Source organism: Botrytis porri (genome assembly GCF_014898465.1).
Source record: "Botrytis porri strain MUCL 3234 chromosome Unknown BPOR_005, whole genome shotgun sequence".
Classification (NCBI taxonomy): domain Eukaryota; kingdom Fungi; phylum Ascomycota; class Leotiomycetes; order Helotiales; family Sclerotiniaceae; genus Botrytis; species Botrytis porri.
In genome coordinates, this window is record NW_024066079.1 from 1,417,963 (window position 1) to 1,440,891 (window position 22,929).

General features: G+C 39.9%; 4 protein-coding genes across 4 annotated transcripts; 2 read left to right on the forward strand and 2 right to left on the reverse strand.

Moving 5' to 3' along the window:
• Positions 1 to 509: 509 nt before the first annotated feature.
• EAF01_004115 (uncharacterized protein) lies at positions 510 to 3,299 on the reverse strand (the record flags this gene model as incomplete). Its single annotated transcript, XM_038912369.1, has 2 exons — positions 510 to 1,900; positions 2,129 to 3,299. 2 exons carry the CDS (start codon positions 3,297 to 3,299, stop codon positions 510 to 512), a joined length of 2,562 nt encoding a protein of 853 aa, XP_038772053.1.
• A 9,215-nt stretch (positions 3,300 to 12,514) lies between these two features.
• Positions 12,515 to 14,253, forward strand: EAF01_004116 (uncharacterized protein; the record flags this gene model as incomplete). Its single annotated transcript, XM_038912370.1, has 5 exons — positions 12,515 to 12,547; positions 12,736 to 13,463; positions 13,505 to 13,604; positions 13,652 to 13,916; positions 14,006 to 14,253. 5 exons carry the CDS (start codon positions 12,515 to 12,517, stop codon positions 14,251 to 14,253), a joined length of 1,374 nt encoding a protein of 457 aa, XP_038772054.1.
• Positions 14,254 to 18,313: 4,060 nt separating this feature from the next.
• On the reverse strand, positions 18,314 to 20,155 carry EAF01_004117 (uncharacterized protein). The gene is made up of 5 exons (XM_038912371.1): positions 19,857 to 20,155; positions 19,600 to 19,809; positions 19,220 to 19,431; positions 19,103 to 19,137; positions 18,314 to 19,023 (listed from the first exon to the last, which is right to left on the reverse strand). Exons 1-5 carry the CDS (start codon positions 20,059 to 20,061, stop codon positions 18,615 to 18,617), a joined length of 1,071 nt encoding a protein of 356 aa, XP_038772055.1. The 5' UTR covers positions 20,062 to 20,155; the 3' UTR covers positions 18,314 to 18,614.
• Positions 20,156 to 21,174: 1,019 nt separating this feature from the next.
• On the forward strand, positions 21,175 to 22,510 carry EAF01_004118 (uncharacterized protein; the record flags this gene model as incomplete). The annotated part of the gene is made up of 6 exons (XM_038912372.1): positions 21,175 to 21,292; positions 21,351 to 21,398; positions 21,470 to 21,699; positions 21,757 to 21,875; positions 21,930 to 22,391; positions 22,441 to 22,510. 6 exons carry the CDS (start codon positions 21,175 to 21,177, stop codon positions 22,508 to 22,510), a joined length of 1,047 nt encoding a protein of 348 aa, XP_038772056.1.
• Positions 22,511 to 22,929: the final 419 nt, after the last annotated feature.

Here is a 22,929-nt window from a genome sequence, read left to right on the forward strand (position 1 = left end):
CCCACCAGACCTCCAAAAAAAAAGCACCCATCCCAACCCAACCTATCCACCCGATGCCCCCATAAGATAGTGAAAGATAAGAAAAAATTTGACGATGTGATGTTTTCGTCAGTTACTATATCTTCTCATCTGTGGTGAACGGGAGAGGTTGTCGTATTCTGCTCGACAAAGGAAACTCGTTGATTAATACTTTTTAGTGGCAGTATATCGGAAATTTTCATGATCCCGAAAGAATTCAAAGCGCTAAGTTGATTTTGTTTCATGTAATCCAACGGAAGAAATAGAAGAAGAAGAAAAGTCCATCCTATGTGCGTCACGCGAAGAAAGCAAATTGTTGATCGCCTGTGCCTGCCATTTAAGCCCCCATGAAAAGCGCCTTCGCCTGAATTTTTATAATCTGACTGATGATACCGCTCAATTTACAGAATTGCAAGCAAAGTAGGATAAAGAAAAGAAATATTTGGTGGTTGATGCACCACCCGTGCTGTAATTTGGAGTCATACACTCCTCTAATCGAATAAGTGATGAGTCCCATCGATGATGTGAACATTATCAGGATCTTGATCAGCGGCATTTGGTTTGACTGTGGCTCGACCTTCTACTCCAATACTCTTAGCTTTTGAACTGAGTGGAAGTGTATATTTTAGTGTTCCTCGGACGATAAGGTCGAACTCGTGTTGAAGAACTCGCCCCCAGCGCTCTGATCCACGTGGCTCCGTCTGATTCCCAGGTTTTAGTATTCGCATCTCACCTATTGATACAGATGATGTAGGTTTGAATGGCGACCCTTCAAAGATCAAGGGACTCTCGAAATTATAGACATGTCCAATTTCCAAATTTGGATTGGTGTTTGGATCATCATCCATCGGCGGATCATTGATCGGATCGTCCCGTCTATGTTTGAATCCACGTCTCCACGAAAACTTGGTTGGCGGCTGTGTCCACCACTCGGAATCCGTACCTGCATATTTGGATTTCGCAAAAATAACCATATCCATAGAATCGATAGTGACAGCAACCAGGTTTGGGTTTTGAGCCGTAACCTGTAAATCTATAATGACATCTTGCTCGCTAGCCAATATATTCCTCAAAGCCAACACCTTCACATTTGCTAGTGGTTGAGTTGTCGCAAAGAGGAATGCCACAAGACCTGCCGCGACGAGGAGAAGCAGTAAAGATACAAACATGCATCCAGCAGACCGAGCGATAAATGAGCGATTGTTTCTTTGATGTTCCATGTGTCTTGATGATGGGGCATTTCCACGGCGTATGCGACTTGATCGCGTTGAACGAATGGTAGATGGAATAAGTGGTGTTCTTTCATCGTCCGCAGCATCATCCAGATCGTATCCCGAACTGATTGGTGAGGTCTTCCTGCCGTTCGCATTTCCTCCCATGGACATTCTCGCCGTATTCACCACTCTGGGACTCGTGGGTCTCGAACCTTGTCGAGTTGGGTTTGCGGAAAATTTGGATTTCGCGGCATTTGGAAACGGTGATTCGTTATCGAAGAGAGATGCATGGCCATTCCCCCCATTTCTTCCCCAACGACTAAAATGATGATGTGCAGTCCCTCGGCCCAAGTTACTCCGTGCTGTGCCCTTGCCGTCGTCTTCTGTTGACATTTCTTGACCCGCGCTATTGTAAGAGTTTGCGAACTTCATACTCTTCTTCATCGCTACACTGTGATTGCTACTGTCCATCATTGAGCGCAATCCGTTTCTTGCATCTATTTGACTGGCCATGGATGTAGCACTGGGGGTTCGAGAATGAAATCGACGAGGTCTCTCTTGTTCTGGTGGATTGGATTCGTACACAAAGGTCTCTTCGGAGTCGGAGGAATTCGCTTCGTCGACCGCGCTCGCGACTTTGGCCTCGAAGATGTCTGCCTTGGAAGAAGCTGGACGTTGTCTGGTTAGCAAAAGGGAAGCACTGTACAAATTGAGACTGGGTCTACGAGAAGATCTCTCTGATAACGTCCGCTCGGGACTCGTCGAGTCCATACTTCCTTTACGTGGCGAGGGTCCTTGTCCACACGCCCTGTCTGGAGACCGAGCGGAATACGCACTTGAAATTGATCTTGTAGAATGATGATGGAGTAATCTGGATCTTGAAATTGACTGCTCACCCGTTCCAGAAGTTACCGATGGGGCTTTTCGACTCTTCTTCTTTTCCTTCCTAGGTCGAATGGTCTCGGTACTTTGCTTGGCCCGTAAACTTGCACTAACCAATCCTCCCGCACCAGTCGCCAGGGCAATTTGTGGGATCGAGCTCACAGTCTCCGTCTCAACTGTCATGTTTTTCGCCGAGCCTTCCCCGGATGGTTTGCCCCGCGCGGCTGCTGGTCCACTAAATGATTTGGGTGGCCCCGTTCGAGTTGCCGTTGGCGTAGTATTCTTCATCTTGCCATCCCCCTTCCCCCCACTCTCACTCCCGCTCTCATTTGTCACAATCGTGGGCTTCTTCAACGTTTCCACCGATGCGCCATCCATTAGGTCCTGTTCTGTTGGTAAAGGTGGACTGCCATTCGTGGTTGTGTCGATTGCGCCATCGAGTTCGAACGATGGGGTATTGGGTTGGCTGATCTCCTGAACGGTTTCTAACGTTGAGCTACCACCACTAACACCTCTCGCAGGTGTTCGCATCCCTGGTGTTAACAAGTTCTCTTCTGATTCACTCTCGGCAGCAGATTTTCCTTCCGCTCTTTGCTCTGCAGTGGGAGAGGTTCTTTGCACATTGATCGCTGGAATTTCTTGTTCCGTCTTGCGGGGCGATAGCAGGCTACTTTGTCTGGGAGGAGGTGATCTTATTCTCGGGGATACAGGCCAACGTGGACCATCTCTGATTTCACTCGTTACTAGCGGCTTCTGAGGTATTGGTGCTCTAATCGAAGGTTCGGATGCAACGTGATTCAAAGTAGGAAGCTTTTGAGCTGATAACCCTCGTTGGAGCGCAGCCGCAGATGGTGGATGTTGACTACTTGTTGAGCGTGAAGGACTAATGTCTTGGCTATTCTTCCGTGATCTCGAAGGGGTACCTGAGCGAACGGCAGAGGGATTTCTTAGTTGAGGTCGGACTGGTGACGATTCGCGTGATCCTATTGGACTGTTTGTTGCAGACGATGCTCGGTTTGTTTGTAATCTCTTAACAGTAGGTTTAGTTGATGTATCGTAGTTCCGTCTAGATGAAGCGAAAGGTTTTGAATCTGAAGTTGGTGATGGAATGTTTGTATCTAATGGTGATGGTGAAGGAGTTTCTCGCATCTCTGCAGTGTTCTGGGTGTATGATTTGTCGTCCATTGTCACTTACTTCTTGATTTTTGGGGGGAGGCCGTACGAGTACAACGTAACGAAAAGTTAAAAGAGGGTAGCTTTGGGTAGGTACGACGAGTGAGAAGGTAGTGCGTTATTTTAGAGGGTACTGTACTCAGTAGCGAATGGGGAGGTACCCGAACCCAACTTTTTCTTTGCCAGCAAAACTTTAATGATGAAGTAATCTTGTGGATGAATGGATGGATGGATGGATGGGTGGATGGATGGGTAGATGGAATTTAACGAGCCGACTGATGGATTGAGTTAAGAAAGATCATATCATCCATTCGAGGAAGATTTCCTGAATGCTGGCTGTATCGAATCCAATCAGAAAGAGTTTTTGATTTTGCTTTTTTCTCTCCTGGGTTTTGGGGGAATGGTAAAGAGGGGTCGCGAAGTCGTTGAGGTGGTGATGAGTGGTGATGAGTGGTGTGTTTGTTGTGTTGTCGTAAATGTTTCAATAAGGCTATGTATGTGTATGTATGTGTGTACCTATGGATATGTGTGTGTGTGTACACTCCGGATGTGTATGTAATCTAACTTGTGTAGGAATCAATAGATGGGATTGGATTGATTGGAAGCGTAAATGGTAAAATGTGATTTGGGGTTATTGTTAGAATTTGGCTTGTGTCCTCCGTGTGTGTGTGTGTTTGTGTAATGAACCCAGCCCAGCAGGATGATAAACAAATATGATTTGGTAGGGCAGAGCAAGGCAGAGCAAGGCAGAGCAGAGCAGGGCAGAGAGACAAGCCAACTATTGTGTAATTAGGATAAGATGGGAAAGTAAGAATCGGTAGCAGAATCTTCCATCTATGAAAGAAGGGAGAGGAAGGGAGAGAGGGACAGATAGAAAGATGATTTGGTTCTCTGGTTTCTCTTCGTCGGTACGGACGGAGGGTAGGATGGATGGATTGTTTTTTTGTTCAAGATGATCCACCATATCAATCAAACCCTTCCCTTCCACTCCATTCGCAATTCATTCATTCCACTTGCATCTCTTCTTTCTTTGGACTCGCTTTCTTTGCTGTGCTCCGCTTTCTACCAAACTCTTCTCGAACTGCGATTTTGAATGGTCTATGCTAACAATGAGCAGTAGTCCTCCGCACCAGTTACCAATAATGTGGATTCACCAACGGTTCAATTGAGCGGCACAGGGGAAATATGCCTGGTAGGCTTTTTCCTGCTCCATTTGACTAAGCCCAAGTCGGATTAATCGATGACCTGTGAAGAAAAATTCAAACCATCGGAGGTCAAGAAAGAAATTCCGAAATTCTAGATGTTGGTCGGCTGTGTTGTGAATGTTAAACTGGATTGGTATTAATTCAACATACTTAATAAGTACGGAGTAGGTACTCTACGCAGGTTGGGTTACTCGAGTAAGTTGTATCGATAAATCAGTCAATCCATCAATCCATCCATCCATATCCTGATACCTTCATCACCTAGCACGATACAATGACGATGACGATATCATCACTGACCATTGTATATGAAACATAATTTAAGCTTCCTTAACAATACTCTACTCTTGTGCTATCTACCCTACCTCCCTACCTACCTACTTAGAGGAGGTATCTATCATGATTGCAGATAGCAGATAGCTATTAGATACCTCGTATCGTATTATTAACTAAATCTTGCTCTGTTTAAAACTTACGCTGTACTCTTCTTCCTATATCCGATTCCCATGCTCATATCCTAGATACACCACTATAGGTAATATAGGTAATTACATTCTACAGAGTAGAAAGCCCTTTCCTTCCTTTACCGATTTCTCCACCCTACAGTCTACACTCACTCTATACTCTATACTCTATACTCTATACTCTATACTCTATACTCTATACTCTACATTCTACACCCTACACTACACCCTACACCCTCCACCCAATCATACCATCCAAATCCCACCTCCAAATCCCACCTTTCACAAATAAAACATGACCTAGTATCACCCCAAAACCCTCGGGAGTAACTCACCTCACTCCTCTCATCTCGATGGTACCTGAAAACCGATCTTCTCCTCCTAGTCCTCCATCACAAATCCCACCTCACACAACCCATAACCCTACCCTCCATTGGCATCCCCCCCATCGGAACCCACGGGAAATGTGATGAAAAAAATATTCTCGACATGAAATTCCCCTTGTCAATCCCTACGTGTTTTTGATGTTACCTGAGCATCTTATAACCATCTTACTGTATCAGATATCTCGAACCACAAGGCTGCATATGACACCTAGGGGAATCGAGATATTCATTCTCCTCATACCCTTTTATTCCACCCGAACCTTCCTAATGAATTAATCAAACAATACACCCCTCAATCCCTGTTTTTCCCTCTGTTCATACCTACTGCACCTACGACTCAATATCACAAATGACGAAATAACAATAATGACGACAAGAATCCCAAGAACCCCAATCAAATCACACCAAGTCAGTCAACACCTACCTACCTACCTACCTACCTGCCTAGGACCTAGGTAAATATGATGAAAGCGGCTCCTCTCACCAGTTCCCCTACCTATCTACCCCGGGATCCGGAGACAAACCTCCTAAGCACAAAATCCCGTCATCGGAATTGTTGCAGCGTACACTCCGTACATTCACACAGCCGATGAATTATCTAACCCCATCCTAATTCCTATCCCCATCCCATTTTTGTTTTCAAGAGTGTCGCTCTATAAGAATATGTAATGGGATAGCAGGTGTACTGCCCTTGTGAATCCTGATCTAAAACATTCATAATAAAGGAGGCTGAAATTTCCCCTCCTTTCCTTTCCTTTCCTTTCCTTACTCCATCGTGATTCGTACAGTACTTTATTACTCTAGAAACCCAGCAATTCTTCCCCTCCAACTTCATCACAAAGGCTCAGCAGGATCCATCGATATAACACCCCATACCCAATACCGCGCAGAGAAAAGAAAGAAGCTTGCTTTCCTCCACTTTTCCCTCCATCCAATTGGTTCATTATCTCCCTACCTAGCACTCGAGTATGCCCAGATGACCCACTTTTTATGCACACTTTTTGTACTCTTTATGCCAGGGAATGGTCTAGAAGGTCTAGACTCTAGATGCTTGTGCGCATGCTTATGTTGATGATGATCTCACATGAATGAAGATGGAAAACAGGTTATGAAACGAGAAGTGAGAAATGAATGTGAGCGGCTTGGAATTGGGGAGTTGGATACGTCGTTTGAGGGATGGGATAGTAGGATTGGGAGGGAACGAGGGATATTTTCTTGCTTGGAATATTTCGAGAACATGGGATTATCGGGTTGATGTATGTGGTAGGTTCTCATTACTAAGAAGCTGTTATGGCTGGAGATGGAAGCTCGGTGCGGATTGTAATATGGACTCTGAGGGTAGTAAGGTTATTTATGTATATACTCAATCTATGTATGTACCTACTTAGGTTTGTTCACTTGGGATTTGAATGCTATTTCAATCCTTACTTTCATTCCTGTTATCTGTATTTTTGATTGAATACTAATAATAGAATAATTAAATCATATTATAACGTGGTTTATTAGTACGTGTACTATATCAGTACATGAATTATTATAAAATATATATAAAATTCATTTATATATAATCCACGTATACTTTCTTTATTTATCGATATAATTTAATTCTTTTTTTTAAATGTTATAATTCTTTATGTAGATAATATAAATTTTCTAATCACTAATTAGAAATTTAATTTTATTTAATAGTTATTATAAAAATAGTATTTTTGTAGTGATTTTATCGTAATAATTTTTATTATTTTTAAAATATAATAGAAATATTTATGATTTCTAATTATCTATAATTTTATTATTATTAAATATGTTTTTTTTTTGAAAAATATTAATTAACTATTATCATATAAATATTAAGAAAAGATCAATTTTGACGTACTAATAAACTACGTTATACTAATTATAATCTTTCAAATCACAAACTACAATCAATTAATCCTCAAAATCTCAAATATTGAATCGGAGCTTAAATTCGAACTTGTATTTGTATCAGTATCGTATCCCCTCACTCCCTTCTGGGAATTCCAATACATTGGTTTCATTCTTGTTCACTCACCGTACCCAGCTACCTATACCTAGGTATTTCTATCTGTCATTTTGTTTCGGGTGGATATTGATTGGCCTGGGTATTTAGATGGATAGATGAATAGATGGATATTGAGGGGAGATTTCATACTTAGGTACGAAGGAGTTGGTTAGTTGGGGAATTGAGGGGAATGACGCTGTATGGGTTTGGAAATGAGGATGAGGATATGAGTGTAAGAATATATAAACTACCTATCCAAAACTTCAGATTATAGGAAACAAACGAATACTTGGATAATCAATTGAGTGTATAGTAAATATATCTCTTGATTAGAGTAATATTTAGTACTTAGTATTTAGTATGGCTGTGAGGGTGGTATTTCTATCTTGTATACGTTCGCATATATAAATGTATGTGTATACATCTCCCCCTGACCAATCCGAATCCTCGTATTAAAAATCAGATGGAAAGGGAGTGGTGCATGTCCAGAATCTAGATGGATGATGATGATGATGATGATGATGATATGCAGATACCTACTTTTATTCTCGAAATCCAATCCTATCTAATGCAATCTAATGCAATCTAATCTTGACACTGACTGACTGACTGACTGACTGATTGGCTATTTATATAGATAGATAAGAAAGGAAGAAATTGAGGATCCATCTTCCTATAGGTAGAGTATTTGTTTTCTTTTCTGACAAGTTCAAGATTTGAGCTATGCGTTAAACCCAGTTCCGCGGCTGATGCTGACTGATGCTGATGCTGATAGGTACTGACGCTGCTCACATCATCATCTGTATCTCCTACTAGGTAATCTACTTACAATCCTCCGTTTCCATTCCTAGACATCAAAAATCGCATGAAAAGGATAGTATAATAGAATCAAAGAGAATAGATACACCGATCCGACTCAAATTCCCCATCACATTATTGAAACCCCCTTCGTCCATCCATCCCCATCTATTCATCCACCACCCACCCACCAATCCCTTCCTTCACAAATCATAGCATCTAAAGCATCATAAACAAGTAAACCCTAGAACCAACCACCTAACACCCATCCATCCTTTTTCTAGTTCAAGATACACAATACACAGTAGCAGTAAGTCAGTCACTCATTCCATCAACCACAATACTTGATAAATACTTGATCCATCTATCTGTCTCACAACCCCGTATGTTCATGCTCTAATCCGCATTTTGCATTTCATTTGTCTTGATTGGATTTTTCTCCACACATAGTAAACTCTACCTACAGAGTACAAAACCTACCCTCCCTACCTAACCTTGTGGTTAATTCGGCGTCTGTGGATTGGATCCTTACTGTACCCCCACGCACATCAATACGCACGTGGCGGGTGGACAGCGCATTGAAACCTTGGGTTTTGATACCGAGGCCCATTTGAATCATTTTGCCAATACCTAAAAAGTTAGGTTTTACATGAACTAAAAACATATTTAGAATTTAATAATGTATTTATATTAATAAGAATATTCAATTCAATACATAACCTTAAGAAAATATATGAAATAAAAAGAAAAGAGATATTAATATGAATTAGAATTTAAGAAATCGATTGATATAAAAAATTTCGAATTATCTTAAAAATTGAAATTTATATTCAATATAAAAGTATTTAAAAAAAATTAAATATTGAAATTATGTTATTATTCAAGTTTATTCAAATAATTTTATATTGAATATAAATTTCAATTTTTGAGATAATTCGAATTTTTTTATATTAATCGATTCCTTAAATTCTAATTCATACTAATATCTCTTTTCTTTTCTTTTTATCAATCTTTTAAGGTTTTATATTGAATAAAAAAATTCTATAATTTCTAGATATTAATTAATAAAAGCTTGATTAATTATATATTCTAATATTTAAGGCATGAATAAAAATAACTTAGTTATTATAGTTAAATTAATTATAATTTTATTAAATTGAATTAGAATTTTAGTTTTTGATATAATTTAAATATAATTATATTAGTCGATTCATTGAATTTGAATTAATAATTTTCTTTTTTTCTTTTTTATTTCTTTTATTCTTTTGAAGTTATATACTAAATTGAATAATTTTTTTCAATATTATAAAAACTGATTTCTAATTCGAATAAGCGAGATAAGGAATCCTTATCGAAATTCTTTTACTTATTAGTAATTAGTTTATACATAAAAAGAAAACTATTTAAAAAAGATTATATATTAGAATTTAAATATTAGTATACTTCTTATAGAAAATTCTGAAATAAATTCTAAAATCATATTAATAATATTAATAATATTAATAATATTAATAATATTAATAATAAAAGCTTTCTAATAATATAATTTTTTTTATAAAATTATTATTTATTATATAATTCTATATAATATAATTCTTTTTCTAAGATTTCTATATATATATTATATAAATTTTAGAAATTCTTTTTAAATTATGTAAAACCTAACTTTTCAGGTATTGGCAAAATGATTCAAATGGGCCCCGGTATTTGACGGCTGGGGTATGTAAGAGTTATCGAACTTACTTACTACACTCTGTAAATTTTGTAATAAAATCCCTATAAAAATAATGTTTTTCTATACAAATTAAAAAAGTTAATAACTTTTTCAATTTAAATTTTAAATTTTTCAAAACTTCAAAATAATTAATTAATATTATTCTTTATTTAATAAAAATAATAACCTTATATAGTATCATTCTATATATTAATACCTCAAATATCAGGAATATAATTAAAATTATTTCAACTAGCATTTTTGATATTTCAATCTCAACTTTTTTTGATAATGTTATTATTCTAGTCTCAATTTGATTTGAATAAAAAATTCATATTCTGATTTTAAAAATATATGATATTCTGGTTTCAAACTGATTTAATATTCTAATTTCAAATTGATTTGATATTCTGGTTTTAAAAATCATATATTATTTTGATCTTAAAAACCATATATCATTTTGATTTTAAAAGTCATATTCTAATTATAATATAATATAAAGTATATTGAATAATTATAAACTACAAATCTATAGATTTAAGATCTCTTTTTTAATCTTTTAGATTTATAAATATCTTCCTTTTTTTTTTCTCTTTATGCTTTCCTTTCTTATTTTTCTTACTTTTCTTAGTCTTCTTCTTCTTCTTCTTTTTCTTATTCTTATTTATACTCTTAACCGAAATCAGAATATTAATATTCCTATAAATTTGAATCAAATTAATACTTTTCAAATTGAAACCAGAATAGTGTTACGGGAGCTGCCTCTAGGGTCACGTGGAAGTGTCTAGAGATCTCTCGAGGTGGTTTAGACTAGACTTCAAGTAGGAATTCAATAAGGTTGTAACTGGTTGCAATTCTCGTAACTATAGTAATGAAACTAATGATTGTTCTTGAGCACGAAGCTCTACATTGTAATGAAATCCCATTCCCTTATATAGATCTTCGTACTCTGATGTTGGTTGGAGTTTCTTGGAGTCCTGGCTCCCAAGGACCTCCTTGGAGCCCTGGCTCCTGGGGACTCCACCACGTGACACTTGTCACATGGCATTCTGTTACCCATCGTAACAAATAGCAATATTTTGAAAATCAAAACGACCTGAAATAATATATACTAGACCCCAACTAGCACTTTTGACATTTGAGGTATTAATATATAGAATGATGCTATATGAGGTTATTATCGTTAAAAAAAAATTGTTTTTCATGATTTTTTATTTATAAATTATATAAATTTGAAATTGAAAATAATAGTTTTTTTATTAATTATTTTATATAAAGTTTCAATAAAGAAATAAGAATTTTAAAAGCTAAAAAATTAATAGTTTTAATAAGGAAATCGAAATCTATATGATGAGGAGGTTCTACAACTCTTACTAATGGAGAGTGCTTGTTCGTCTTACTTCTAGGTACTTGGTACTTACCATTTATCGTTTTTTATTTGCGGTTGTGCGCTGTGAAGTGGAGTTGCATTCGCGGTTTTGGGTATCGGAGAGAGGTGTACAAGTAAGGATTGCGGCGTGGTGTCAATTCTTAGAGTTCGCTGGAGTGCAAGTTTTCGCTTGGGGTTTGGAGTTGAGGGTAATGTTGAAGTGAGGATTTGGGGGGTGTTTGGTGTGTGTTGAACGCGAGGAGAGATGTGGGAGGAGAGGATATAAATGAGGGGATAAATCTAGTGATTGGAAGATGGGGATGAATATCTACACTTCTTCTTTTGGGAAAATGTGGTGAAAAAGTCTATAACGCTGAGAGCTGGAGAGAGTGGGATTTGTGGTTTGGTGGTCTGAATGGTTGGAGTGGTGTTTTGTTGAGGAGAAATTTCATATAGATAGTACGCCCAGGTATGATTCCATGTATCTATATACCGTCGCCATCTGAGGTATAATACTATAATTTATCATAGTGTGAAATCTTCTGAATAGTATCGGGATTCTAGACCTCGAATGGCAGGCAAAGATCAAGATACTTCATCATGTTATTAGTGTGGTGTGATTATGCAAAGATATTCTCACAGCTTACATACATGTATACATATACATCATTCATTACTCACAGTCATCATTTCACATATCCATACCATTCTCCAACGTATGTAAGATAAAACTCCGTCAGATATAGCCGTAGACTACTGAGCTCTTCATCAAACGGAGAAGGATAGCGACGACTGAGATATAATTGTTCAGGACTAATTGCCAAGTTCTCTGCATTTCACATCCATTTTGCCAGATACTTTACACAGGGCACTTGATGCAATTCTTCGACATGTTGGGATTTTTATATCCTTTTCAGTTGGAGACCGATTGGAGAGTTGGACGGTGATGAGATGAAATAGTATTTTCCCGAAGTCGTAAATATGCTATATACCCACTATTTCATTTACTTTCATGGACGGGACAAGATAAAGCATCATGAACCCATGGTGAATCTCTTCGTGATGATGGTAATCATTGTAATCTTCTTGAGTCTATCTTGAATTTGTACACAGTGGAAGAGGTCAACACTACCACCATCTTAAGAATGACACCAGCAATTCTTCAATTCTTCAATCCTTCGCTTGGCTTTTATTTCTCGCCAGCTGTAATCTTGTAGCTTCTTCTGCTTCTTCGCATGCGCGTGATGGATCTGTGTTTGCAAAAAGCTATGATTACATCATTGTTGGCGGTGGAACCAGTGGTCTAGTCGTGGCAAATCGATGATCTGAAGATCCTGAAAGTTAGTAATTTATCCAAAATTCGATTCTAGTGTACAAAGACAACTTTTCTACAGAACCCGTATTGGTGACTGAACATGGTCTTACAGAAAATAGCTCTCTCACCTTCATCCCAAGACTCGGTCTCTAATATTTCCCCAACAATGTGAAGAACTGGAATTTCGTTTCCGCACCCGCCGAAACACTGCCAAATGCAACTTTCAACGTCTACATCGCGGATGTAGTAGGAGGTAGTTCAATACACAAGGGTATATTTGCCGATCGAGGATCTAAAGCAGACTATGATGCATGGGGAACTCTCATCGGAGACGATACCTGGAGTTGGGAAGGACTCTGTCCCTACTCCATCAAAAGCACGACTTACACTCCACCATCAGAGGAACTAAAAACACATTTCGATATCAGGAATAACGCTTCAGCATATGGGAATGGACCTATCCAAATCAGTTATCCTTCTATCATCTTTCCCGATTACAGCAACCAAACTCTAGCCGCGGAAGATATTGGAATCAATATATCTGATGCATCGGAATTCGGTAATGCGATTGGTTTCTGCTGGGTTCCTCAGACTCTTGATCCCAAAACGAGGTTTCGTTCGCATTCATGCATCGCTCATTATGATCCTATTGCTCGCAGACCAAATCTTCATCTCATCACGGGTCATTTAGTGGAAAAGATTCTTTGCGATGACAATCTCACTGCTACTGGTGTGAAATTCACATCTGTCCAAACAAATCATACACATATAGTATCAGCAAATAAAGAAGTTATTTTAGCAGCCGGAGCGATCAACACACCCAAGCTTCTACAACTCAGTGGGATAGTTTCCAGACACGCACTCGAAGCTGCGGGGTGGAGGTTCTCCTCGATGCACCGGCTGTAGGGGCAAATTTTCAGGATCATCCGGTTACGTATCTCAGCTGGAATGTTACGAATTCGGCGTTTCCGAATGATGCGACGACTGCGATGAATGTTTCGTATAATGCGAGTGCGTGGCAGGAATACATCACGAATCATACGGTTGGTCTTTCCTTTCTTTATTTACAACCTTTTTGACGTATAGTCAGAGCATACTGAATACATCACATGGACCATGTACTCAAGGCACTTCTCCAGATGCAGCATTTATCTCTCTCTCTCAACTCACATCCCAAAGCCAAGAAATCATCGATCAAGCACGCGCTCAAAATGTATCGTACTACCTCCCACCCATCTATCGTAACAATCCAGCACTCCTCAAAGGGTATCTAGCTCAACGTGATATCATCCTCGATCATTTCTCCCGAGCCGACGCAGCAGTAAAAGAAATTCCCGTTGGCACCACAGGTCCCAGTATGTACCTGATCTCTCTCCCCCATAATATCAAATATCCCATAACCCCCTCTAAACACAACCCTCACCACCTACTAACCCCATCTCAGGCGCCTGCGCCGTCGGAAAACCTCTCTCCCGAGGAATCATCACACTCTCCTCCTCTTCCCCCCATTCCCAACCCATCATAAACCCACCACACATTTTTCTCCCCTACCGACTCCCTCATTCTCACCTCCTTCATCCGCTTCATCCGCTCCTATTATTCCTCCCCCCTGCTGTCCTCCTACTTCCCCACCGAAAACTTTCCCAGTCCCACAGCTCAAACAGATGCCGAGATTTTCGCCGCGCTGATTAGCGCAAGGGCTATCGGCCCGAGTTTTGCGCATCCATCTGGAACGCGTGCGTTAGGAAGAGGAAATTGGGAGGTTGTGTGGGAAAAGATTTGTTGGTGTATGGGGTGCGGAGAGTGAGTGTTGTGGATGCGAGTGTCATGCCGATTATTCCCGCGACGCATTTGCAGTTGGCGGTTTATGCGGTGGCGGAGAAGGCGGGGGATATTATTAAGGGGAGGGTGTGGTTTTGATTGGGTGGTTGGGTGGTTGGGTGAGAAGGGGTGGGAGCGTTAGGAGGAGGAATGGATGTGGTTAATTTGACTTGGATTTGGACTTGGATTTGACCTTGAATTGAAATTTGAATTCGGTAGAACTTTAAAGTTAGGAATGAAAAAATAAATTTCACATCTTAAAAGAGAAACCCCAATAGAAAGACGCTGGAAAACATGAAGGTTTTGAATTCTTAAACTATCTCGTGTTGACTTGTGCTGAGGGCAAGGTGAAGGTGAAGGCGAAGAAATCGTGTATTGAGATCAGAAGGAATTCATTTTTAATATGTGTACGGACGGTTTGTTTTGGAATGGTTATAGATATTGGTATTGGCGAATGGTAAGTTGGCGAATGAATGAACGAATGAATGATTTGGGTGCAACAGAAAGTAGACATTGATGAATGATGATAGCAGCATGCGGTGGCGGTGATTAGGGCTTAATGTTTCGATAACTGGATATTGAATATCAAAACATTAGAAAAAATTACACAATACAAATATCCTGGTAGAGAATTGCGAAGCGAGGGGGTAGGGTGAGATATTATCTTCACTTTAAGAAGTCTGTGGATTGAGGGGAGGAGAATTGTTGTCATCTATGTGAAGATTGTATTCTTTGATGGAAAATTATGGAAGATGAGGGGTTTCTTGGGTGTCGTGTTTGGGTTTGTGTTTGGGTTTGTGTTTGGTATGCGTGGAGATGGAGTAGGTAGATAATTTCGCTTATATGAATGGAGACTCGGGTGAGATGATATTCTTTCCCAAGAAGAATTGAGTGTCGTGTAGATTTTAGGAGGATATTAATATACAATATGCTTGATGTCTTCTTCGTGTTTTTTGTGATCATTTTCTTGGAGCTTGGTTTGGCGAGGGGTGTGATGAGAATACGCGAGCGAGGGAATAGTTGACGTCTAGCTTATGTTTTGTTTGGACAATTAGTTTGAGAGTTTACGGATAAGAATGATCATTGCGATGAATAGAGATTGGTAAGTTTTGGACATTTGGAAATGTGAAGTGATCATTTGCACCGCGAAATTGGAGCATATCTCTGAATATTCAGGACTACTTATTACATTTTCTCAATCTAATTACTATTCCTGATCCTGTGAATAACCAAGTGGATATGCTACCGACCCCCACTTTCCCAAATATTCGATCATCCAAGTCGATAAGTATTTCCTTCCAAAAACTCCTCCAACATCACCAATTTCCCCCACGCATTCTCCACAGTCCACATAATCACTTTCTCGGATCCCAAACCCCAATATCCAAATTCCTTACAGAAGCTAAAATACTCCGCAAACATCTCAGCTTCAGTAGATATACTACTCTCAAAACCATCCTCACTAACTTGTTCATAAACAATAGTCTTTCCACTCGATTTCATCAACGCAGCAACAATTTCGATTTGCTTCCATTACATAAATTTTTGCAGCGGCACAGAGAATCTTCCTTTCATACTTTTTATCCCACCCAGAGAGAATAGCACCCAACCACAAACTTCCCCGAATCAGCTACCGCATCGAGTGAGGAACCTGCATTTTCGAGCTCGTAAGTCTTATATCAAGATAACACCATATTCCATCAGCCGCCTCTCGCAGAGCCAGAAATATCTACACTTGAGAATTCTGCATAAAGGAACCGAGAGATGAATAAATTTTTAAATGGGAGTGCGCGGTATATATTGCTCGATCTTGGGGTTTGTATTATAAGCGGATCTTGGTGTATTTATCGTTCTGAGAGCGTGGATATGTGAAGGAGGGTGCGGGATATTATATATTATTTATTGGATTCATATCTCGATAGCTATATCAACGATGGCTTTACGAATCACCGCTGTGGTATTCGATTCAATATCTACAGCGTTGAGATTAAATCGGAGGAGTCATGATGAACACAGTATGTACGTTTTTTAATTCTGTAAGGTACGAATGGGGATTGGTGACGTCGTTGTGGATAAGGGAGATTTTCTCGGCGAGGGTTTGGGATAAGGAAGATGGTGTTGAGGGTTATGCCGCGGATGGTGTATTGTTGGTTAGGGATGAGTTGTCTGGTAGTTTGTGGATGAGGGGGCTTCATTGTTGGCTGGTGGCTTGGCTTTAAAGACTACGAGGCTTTTGGACATTTCGTTTGAGGTGTGTGGTTTTGAAAGATAAGCTCTTGAAGCAGTTGTTTCTAAGAGAAGTTTGTGGAGTTTGGGGGTTGTGTTCAAAATTACAGGCTTTTATAGATATCCAAAGTCACTCCCTCCCAATTTTGAGTTGGTGTTCTAATTCCATAAATAGTATAGCTTGAAGCGACTCGCTTGTTCGCTTTCAACTATGATTGGATGTTTGGAACTACACTTAGTTATTTAGTGCGTATATATCAAAAAGTGAATCGATCATATCCTACTTGTCAATCCATCTTCAAAACAGCCAGGTATCGGAAGCTCGCAGGTTCGCGTGTTCGCGTGTTCGCATCTTCGTCATCTCATTAGGATAAGAATTATATTTAAACATTATACAAAGCCTATCAAAATTATCTAGGATTTGAAAAGATAATTGTATATTTAGGTTCTCTCATGCGATCTGAGCCGCATGTCTATGCATCCGATTGGCATTACCCCCCGCTCAGCTCAAGCTTATATTATGTAATACTGAACCACTACCAACCGATTTTTCCATAAAGCCCACTGTAACAGTTCATGTATTTATCACTGAGATATTCTCAGCATACATATTCAATGACTCCTCAAGAAAGATCTAAATGAGTTTCTTAGAACGCATACAGTGCGCTTATGGTCGATATAAAACAGTGTCCAATTTCAACGGGCATCTCTAAACGCTTGATATCATTGAGGCTAGGAAACCGGTTCGTACCAGAGTTCATAGGTACTCTCCCCAAATAATATGATGCTCCAAGGAGCAGATATGCTGACAAAACAAGATGCCATGTATACAGGTAGTTCAAAGCTATTGACTCCATGGACTACCGCTAGTTCGAGAAGCCAGACGAAGATAGTGAGACACCATATTTGCTATTGCTCAATCAAAAATGTAAGGTGCTAAATTTGTACACAGGTTCTAGTAATATATGCTCAAACTAATCATTCACTAAAAGCAATTGCAGAACATTGATTACTTATCATAATCTCGAGACTTTGAGGCTCCCATTTTCTTCTCGAGAACACTTCGAGAAGACTTTTCGGCCAAGATTCGGCACTTAGAAGATGACTTCGGGAGACACCGAGGTGATCGAGATACAGAGTAATAATTCTATACAACGTCAACAAGATCTACTATCGATTTTGTAGAAATATGAATCACCAGGAGAAGGTTCGTGGAATTAGTTGTATTAATGTAGGTTCTATAGAAAGAGGAGTGCTCTTAAATAAGCAATTATATACTTGTTCAGCTACCGTACTGACGACATTGAACAGATTTAACATTAAATACTCCCCTAACTATACTTGTACCACATCGATCTGCTGGGAGAAGACTTTGCAGACTCTGAGGCCGATTTACACGAAGCGTGATCTCCTGTAGAATTACTAGCTACGAGAAAGATCTGGTAACACAACCATTCGGGCTATTTTTAATAGAGACGTCGGTACAAACTGATATTCATTTACAGTACCCAAAGATAAATGCCGCAGCAGGTTAAAGAGATCCATCTTCACGAGATCGGATCTTGATTCAGTTACATCTTTGTTGTATTAAAAAAGGCCATTGCGAACCTTTGATGGCTGCCGTCATCAAACACCATTAATCATAAATATGAAGCAGATGTAAACTACCATTGTCATGCGTTGATAACTAATAATGTCAAGATATGGTCAATTATTTTCTCATAATGTTGGATATGCCAGCTTTATCACGATGCAGATTGACCGTGAGTGAGACGGAGCCGAGGATGCCACATAATGTCTTTACCCCATAATATCAAGAGCATTCCAGCGAAAAGGTATACAGTGAGCCAAATTGGGGACGAATTGATCGATTCATTAATTGCCAACTTATCCAAGCTATCTCCGATTCACCTCAGATATGGCCCATGCAACAGCATCCTGATCTGATTTCCGCCTGGTTAGGCTTTCTTAAGGATTATCTCGGTGTCTATAGTCTCCCATTCACTTCATACCATTACATCGTGGCTGATGACTACTTCATTATTCTCCTTCGCATGATCTACGACGGAATAATCTACCGTAACCGTGATATCGTTAGGATGTGGAAACTTCTTCCTAGAACTATCTTCGAGACGCTGAAATCCATGACTACTTCTATGAGCTTGTAATGGTATCCCGTCATTGCCGCGAGTCTGCTTTTTGTTTGAGCCAAGGGCCGACGTCTTCGAAGGGTGTATAATTCGAGGTAATATCTTTTCGATCAAGGGTCTCCACGTCGGTAGGCATGCAGATATCAAATAGACACCAGGCTCCACCTGAGTCCAAGTCATATGTTCGACAGAAGTCCAAGTTGAGTCGGTAAAGGAGTTAGAGCCGAAGAAGCTGGAAAATCTTATGACAGATGTAACTAGGCCCCTGTTACCAAGCGAATCAGATTAGCCTTGGTCTTTCTTGTCCATGTTATTTGAGCAGCCTAAATACAAAAGACACTTACAGACTCCCTACAGCAAAAGTTATGGTCAAAAGTATCTGCGAGATCATAGTCAGCATCATCAGATCAATACATTAAGTGCTAAGAGAAGCTATTTTTTTATATAGTAAAGTCGATTACCTTTGTACGCCTGGTTGCATGAAGGTTCCACACTACAGGTATAGGCAATGCCAAAATGGCAAGATCGGTCGCAATATTCGGGATACTTGTCCAAATATAAAAGGCATTTCGATCAATACAGGCAGATGGGATTGAGGCGTCCCAGTTGGCTGCAAAAGGTTTACATTCAGCAAAATTAACTATGAACGTCGCAATAGTCATTCCAATCAGAACTATAGCAGCATGTTGTTAGTGTATTGTCATTTTATGTATCTGGGAGACCGGTAAATTATGCCCAGGGTAACCTTCAATCAGAATAAGTGACAAATGTTCCCCAAAATGGTATTGTGTTGGTGTGCTAAACAGTTCGATTGTGAAATACTTCTTGGGATGTTACTTACCAAACATGACAATACTTATCATGATACGAGTCCATTTTGCAATGAATAGTCGACGATAAAGACACAAAATCGCAATCTTCGGAAGATTTACAGCAACCCAGTAGATAGCAGCTAGTGCGAGGAGATGCTTAAACCAGACGGCAACTTGGTCAGGGTGATGCTTTTCGAGATAGGCAAGATGATGGCCAGCGCCTCCATGTTTGACCGCACCTGAAGCAGTAAGCTAATGCTTCCCACTTTCCCCGGGTAGTACTCACTTATGTCTACACCTGCCTGGCATATTTGAAGAAACAGTGCAGTAAATATGAGAAAATCATCCCTAACCCAAGGTCCTTTGATCAACCATCGTGCAACATAACGCAACGCGATACATATGATTTGAACTGGAATCCAGATGGCGGTGAAGACGATGACTCGGTTCCCTCTAAATGTGGAATCGTCTTCAAGAGGCACACTCGTCATGATATTCAAGGTAAACGCAATGATATTTCCAAGAGAGAATAGTGAAAAGAAGTGGAGAATGTGTGTCTTGACTGAATTTCTAAGCTATTGATCACGCTTCAGTCCTCCGGGGTTGGCTGATTATAAGTGCCATTAACTTGACTGGCTATTTCCACTGTGACTAAAGATAGGCAACGTACTGCCAGTGATTTGAGCTCTTCATTTCAGCCTTGAAGGGTTCCATTGAATCCACGATTTCAGCTTACGAACTGCAGATTGCATAACATTAACATTACTTGCGGGATCGACATGTGAGCTACCTGCCTTGTATAGAGATTGCGAAGGAACAATTACGATCCTCCGGATCGATAAAATGGTGCTTGGAGAGGAGAAAGATTCAATGCCAGGAGCTCGGTCGAAAAAGGAGGGTGGTCAGACGCGTTTTGTGGCATCCTGAGGCAAAATCTGGGTGACCCAGCAAGGATCTAAAATACCACACACTAAACAGTAATATAACTATCATGTCAAACCAAAACCCAAATTTAAGATACCTCATATGTACTAGGGCGACAATTTAATATTGCTTCAATCGTATAAATATATTAGCAATTACCTGGCTCAGCTTTGTGTTGTGTTGCATTTTTGTTAGCGTGCAGATGCCTTGATGCGGCGTCCGTTTGGTGTGAGGATCATCATATTCATCGAAAAATTGGATCCGCGTCCAAATTAACCCCCAATCATATCGACCTTATGGAAAAGATAACCTGCGAGTTATGACATTGTTTGAAAGAACGCATGCAATGAAGGGGCGCAGACCGGTTAAACGAGAAAGTCAAGGATTTGAATGACAGACAATCGAGCTCTCACTGGTGGCAGATAGACTTTATACTAGATGAGCCCTGATTTTGTATCAGAAGGTTGTGAATATTTAGCTAGGCTACAGACTCGTTACCCTTGTAAGCAGCCCCTCGCTTTTGGAGGAAAACTTCGACTTCCTCAATTCTTACATGCCTTGAGAGTAACACATACCAGCTAGTGTTTACTTAAGTCGAGATTAGAACTCTGGAAATTATCAATGATCTCTCAAATCTCACCATAAGAAAATACTTCTATCTCCGATTCGAAATTCTCATTATGAAGGCACTTATCGTCCAAGATGTAGGCGTCGCCAAAGTTGTCGATGACGCCAATGAGCCCTCCCTTCGACCAGACTACGTGAAAGTGAAAGTGGCTGCTGTAGCCTTGAATCCAAGTAAACTTTCTGATTAGCCTCAACCACAACTCGTATCAGCTGCTAAACATTTTATTAGCTGATTGGAAGACACTCGACGAGATTGGAAGAGCAGGTTCTAGAGTTGGTAAGAACACTTACTTGAACTCTTTTCCAAATTACCCAATCTCAGAAGCTAATGTTTTGAAACGAAAAAAGGATGTGACTTTTCTGGAACTGTTGTGAAAATTGGATCAGAGGTCAAATCTGATGTCAAGGAGGGCGACAGAATTTGGGGGTTCGTCCACGGCTGCAATCACTTGAATCCTGAAGATGGAGCATTTGCAGAATACATCGTTGCAAAAGATGGAATATTTGGGAAAGTTCCTGATTTTATGAGCATGGAAGATGCTGCTACTTTAGGTGTTGCTGTGGGTACCAACGGCCAGGTAATTTGATAAATTCGCAACCATTAGCGTTGAGACAGCTATCTGATTTGAGAACAGGCCATATACCAGACGCTCAAGCTCCCTCTCCCGACTCAACCTGCAGAAACTCCCCTTCCACTGCTCATTTATGGTGGAAGCACTGCAACTGGAACAATTGGTATTCAATTGGCCAAACTGTCAGTCTTGATATTCGTCTAGCTCTTAGTCTTCTCGCGCTCACAAGTCAACAGATCAGGCTTACAGGTTATAACTACTGCTAGCCCAAATAATTTTGAACTCCTCAAGTCTCGTGGAGCTGACAAAGTTTTCGATTACAACGACCCTGAAGTTGGCGAAAAGATCCGAGAGTCCACCAACAACAACTTGAAATATGTCTTTGACACAATTTCCTTGCCACCATCGGTAGCTATTTGCGCTGCAGCTATCTCGAGTCAATCTGAGCCTAGAGCAAAGTACACAGCGCTGCTTCCAGTAGATTTCCCAAGAAATGATGTTGATTCTGGTTTCACAATGGCCTATACATGTTGGGGGGAGAAGTTTCAGAGAGGAGACTGGCATTGCCCTGCTAAGCCGGAAGACTACGAGTTTGCAGTCAAATTCATAAAAGAGGTGGACAGCTTGATTTCCCAGAAAAAAGTTGTCCCACATCCCGCTACTGTGGGTACAAAGGGCTTGCACGGAATTTTGGATGCGTAAGTCATCATCTCACTATCATGGGGGTCTTTGCTAACAGGACCATAGGCTTCAGTTAATGAGGGAAGACAAGGTTCGTGGAACCAAACTTGTCTTCCGAATCTCAGACACAGTCTGAGGGGTTGAAGAACCTTTGATGTTATTTCCTGGAAACTTTTCTTGGAGTATTAAGTAGTTTTTACAAACTATCCTAGGCACAACAATAAAGTTTCAGTGTCTATATTTTGAGAATCATTCAGAACTTTGTGACTCTTGTTGAGTCCTTTGAATCAAAACACAAGCCCAGTAAAGAGTCTTCATAATATTGGATTTGAGCAACTAAAGGCTCATTTTTTCCCCCCTGCACCCGCCAATTACTAAGAAATGCGTGATAAACTACATTGGGTGACTTAAAGCGAGACCAACAATTGCATGTCATTTTTGGAAATCACATGCGACAGCGGCAAGCCTTGGCCACAATCTGAGCCTCTTTTCAACAGCTTTATAAATGCAAAGAATAGCGGAGCTAAAGTCTTACTTTGTAAATGCGGGACTCAT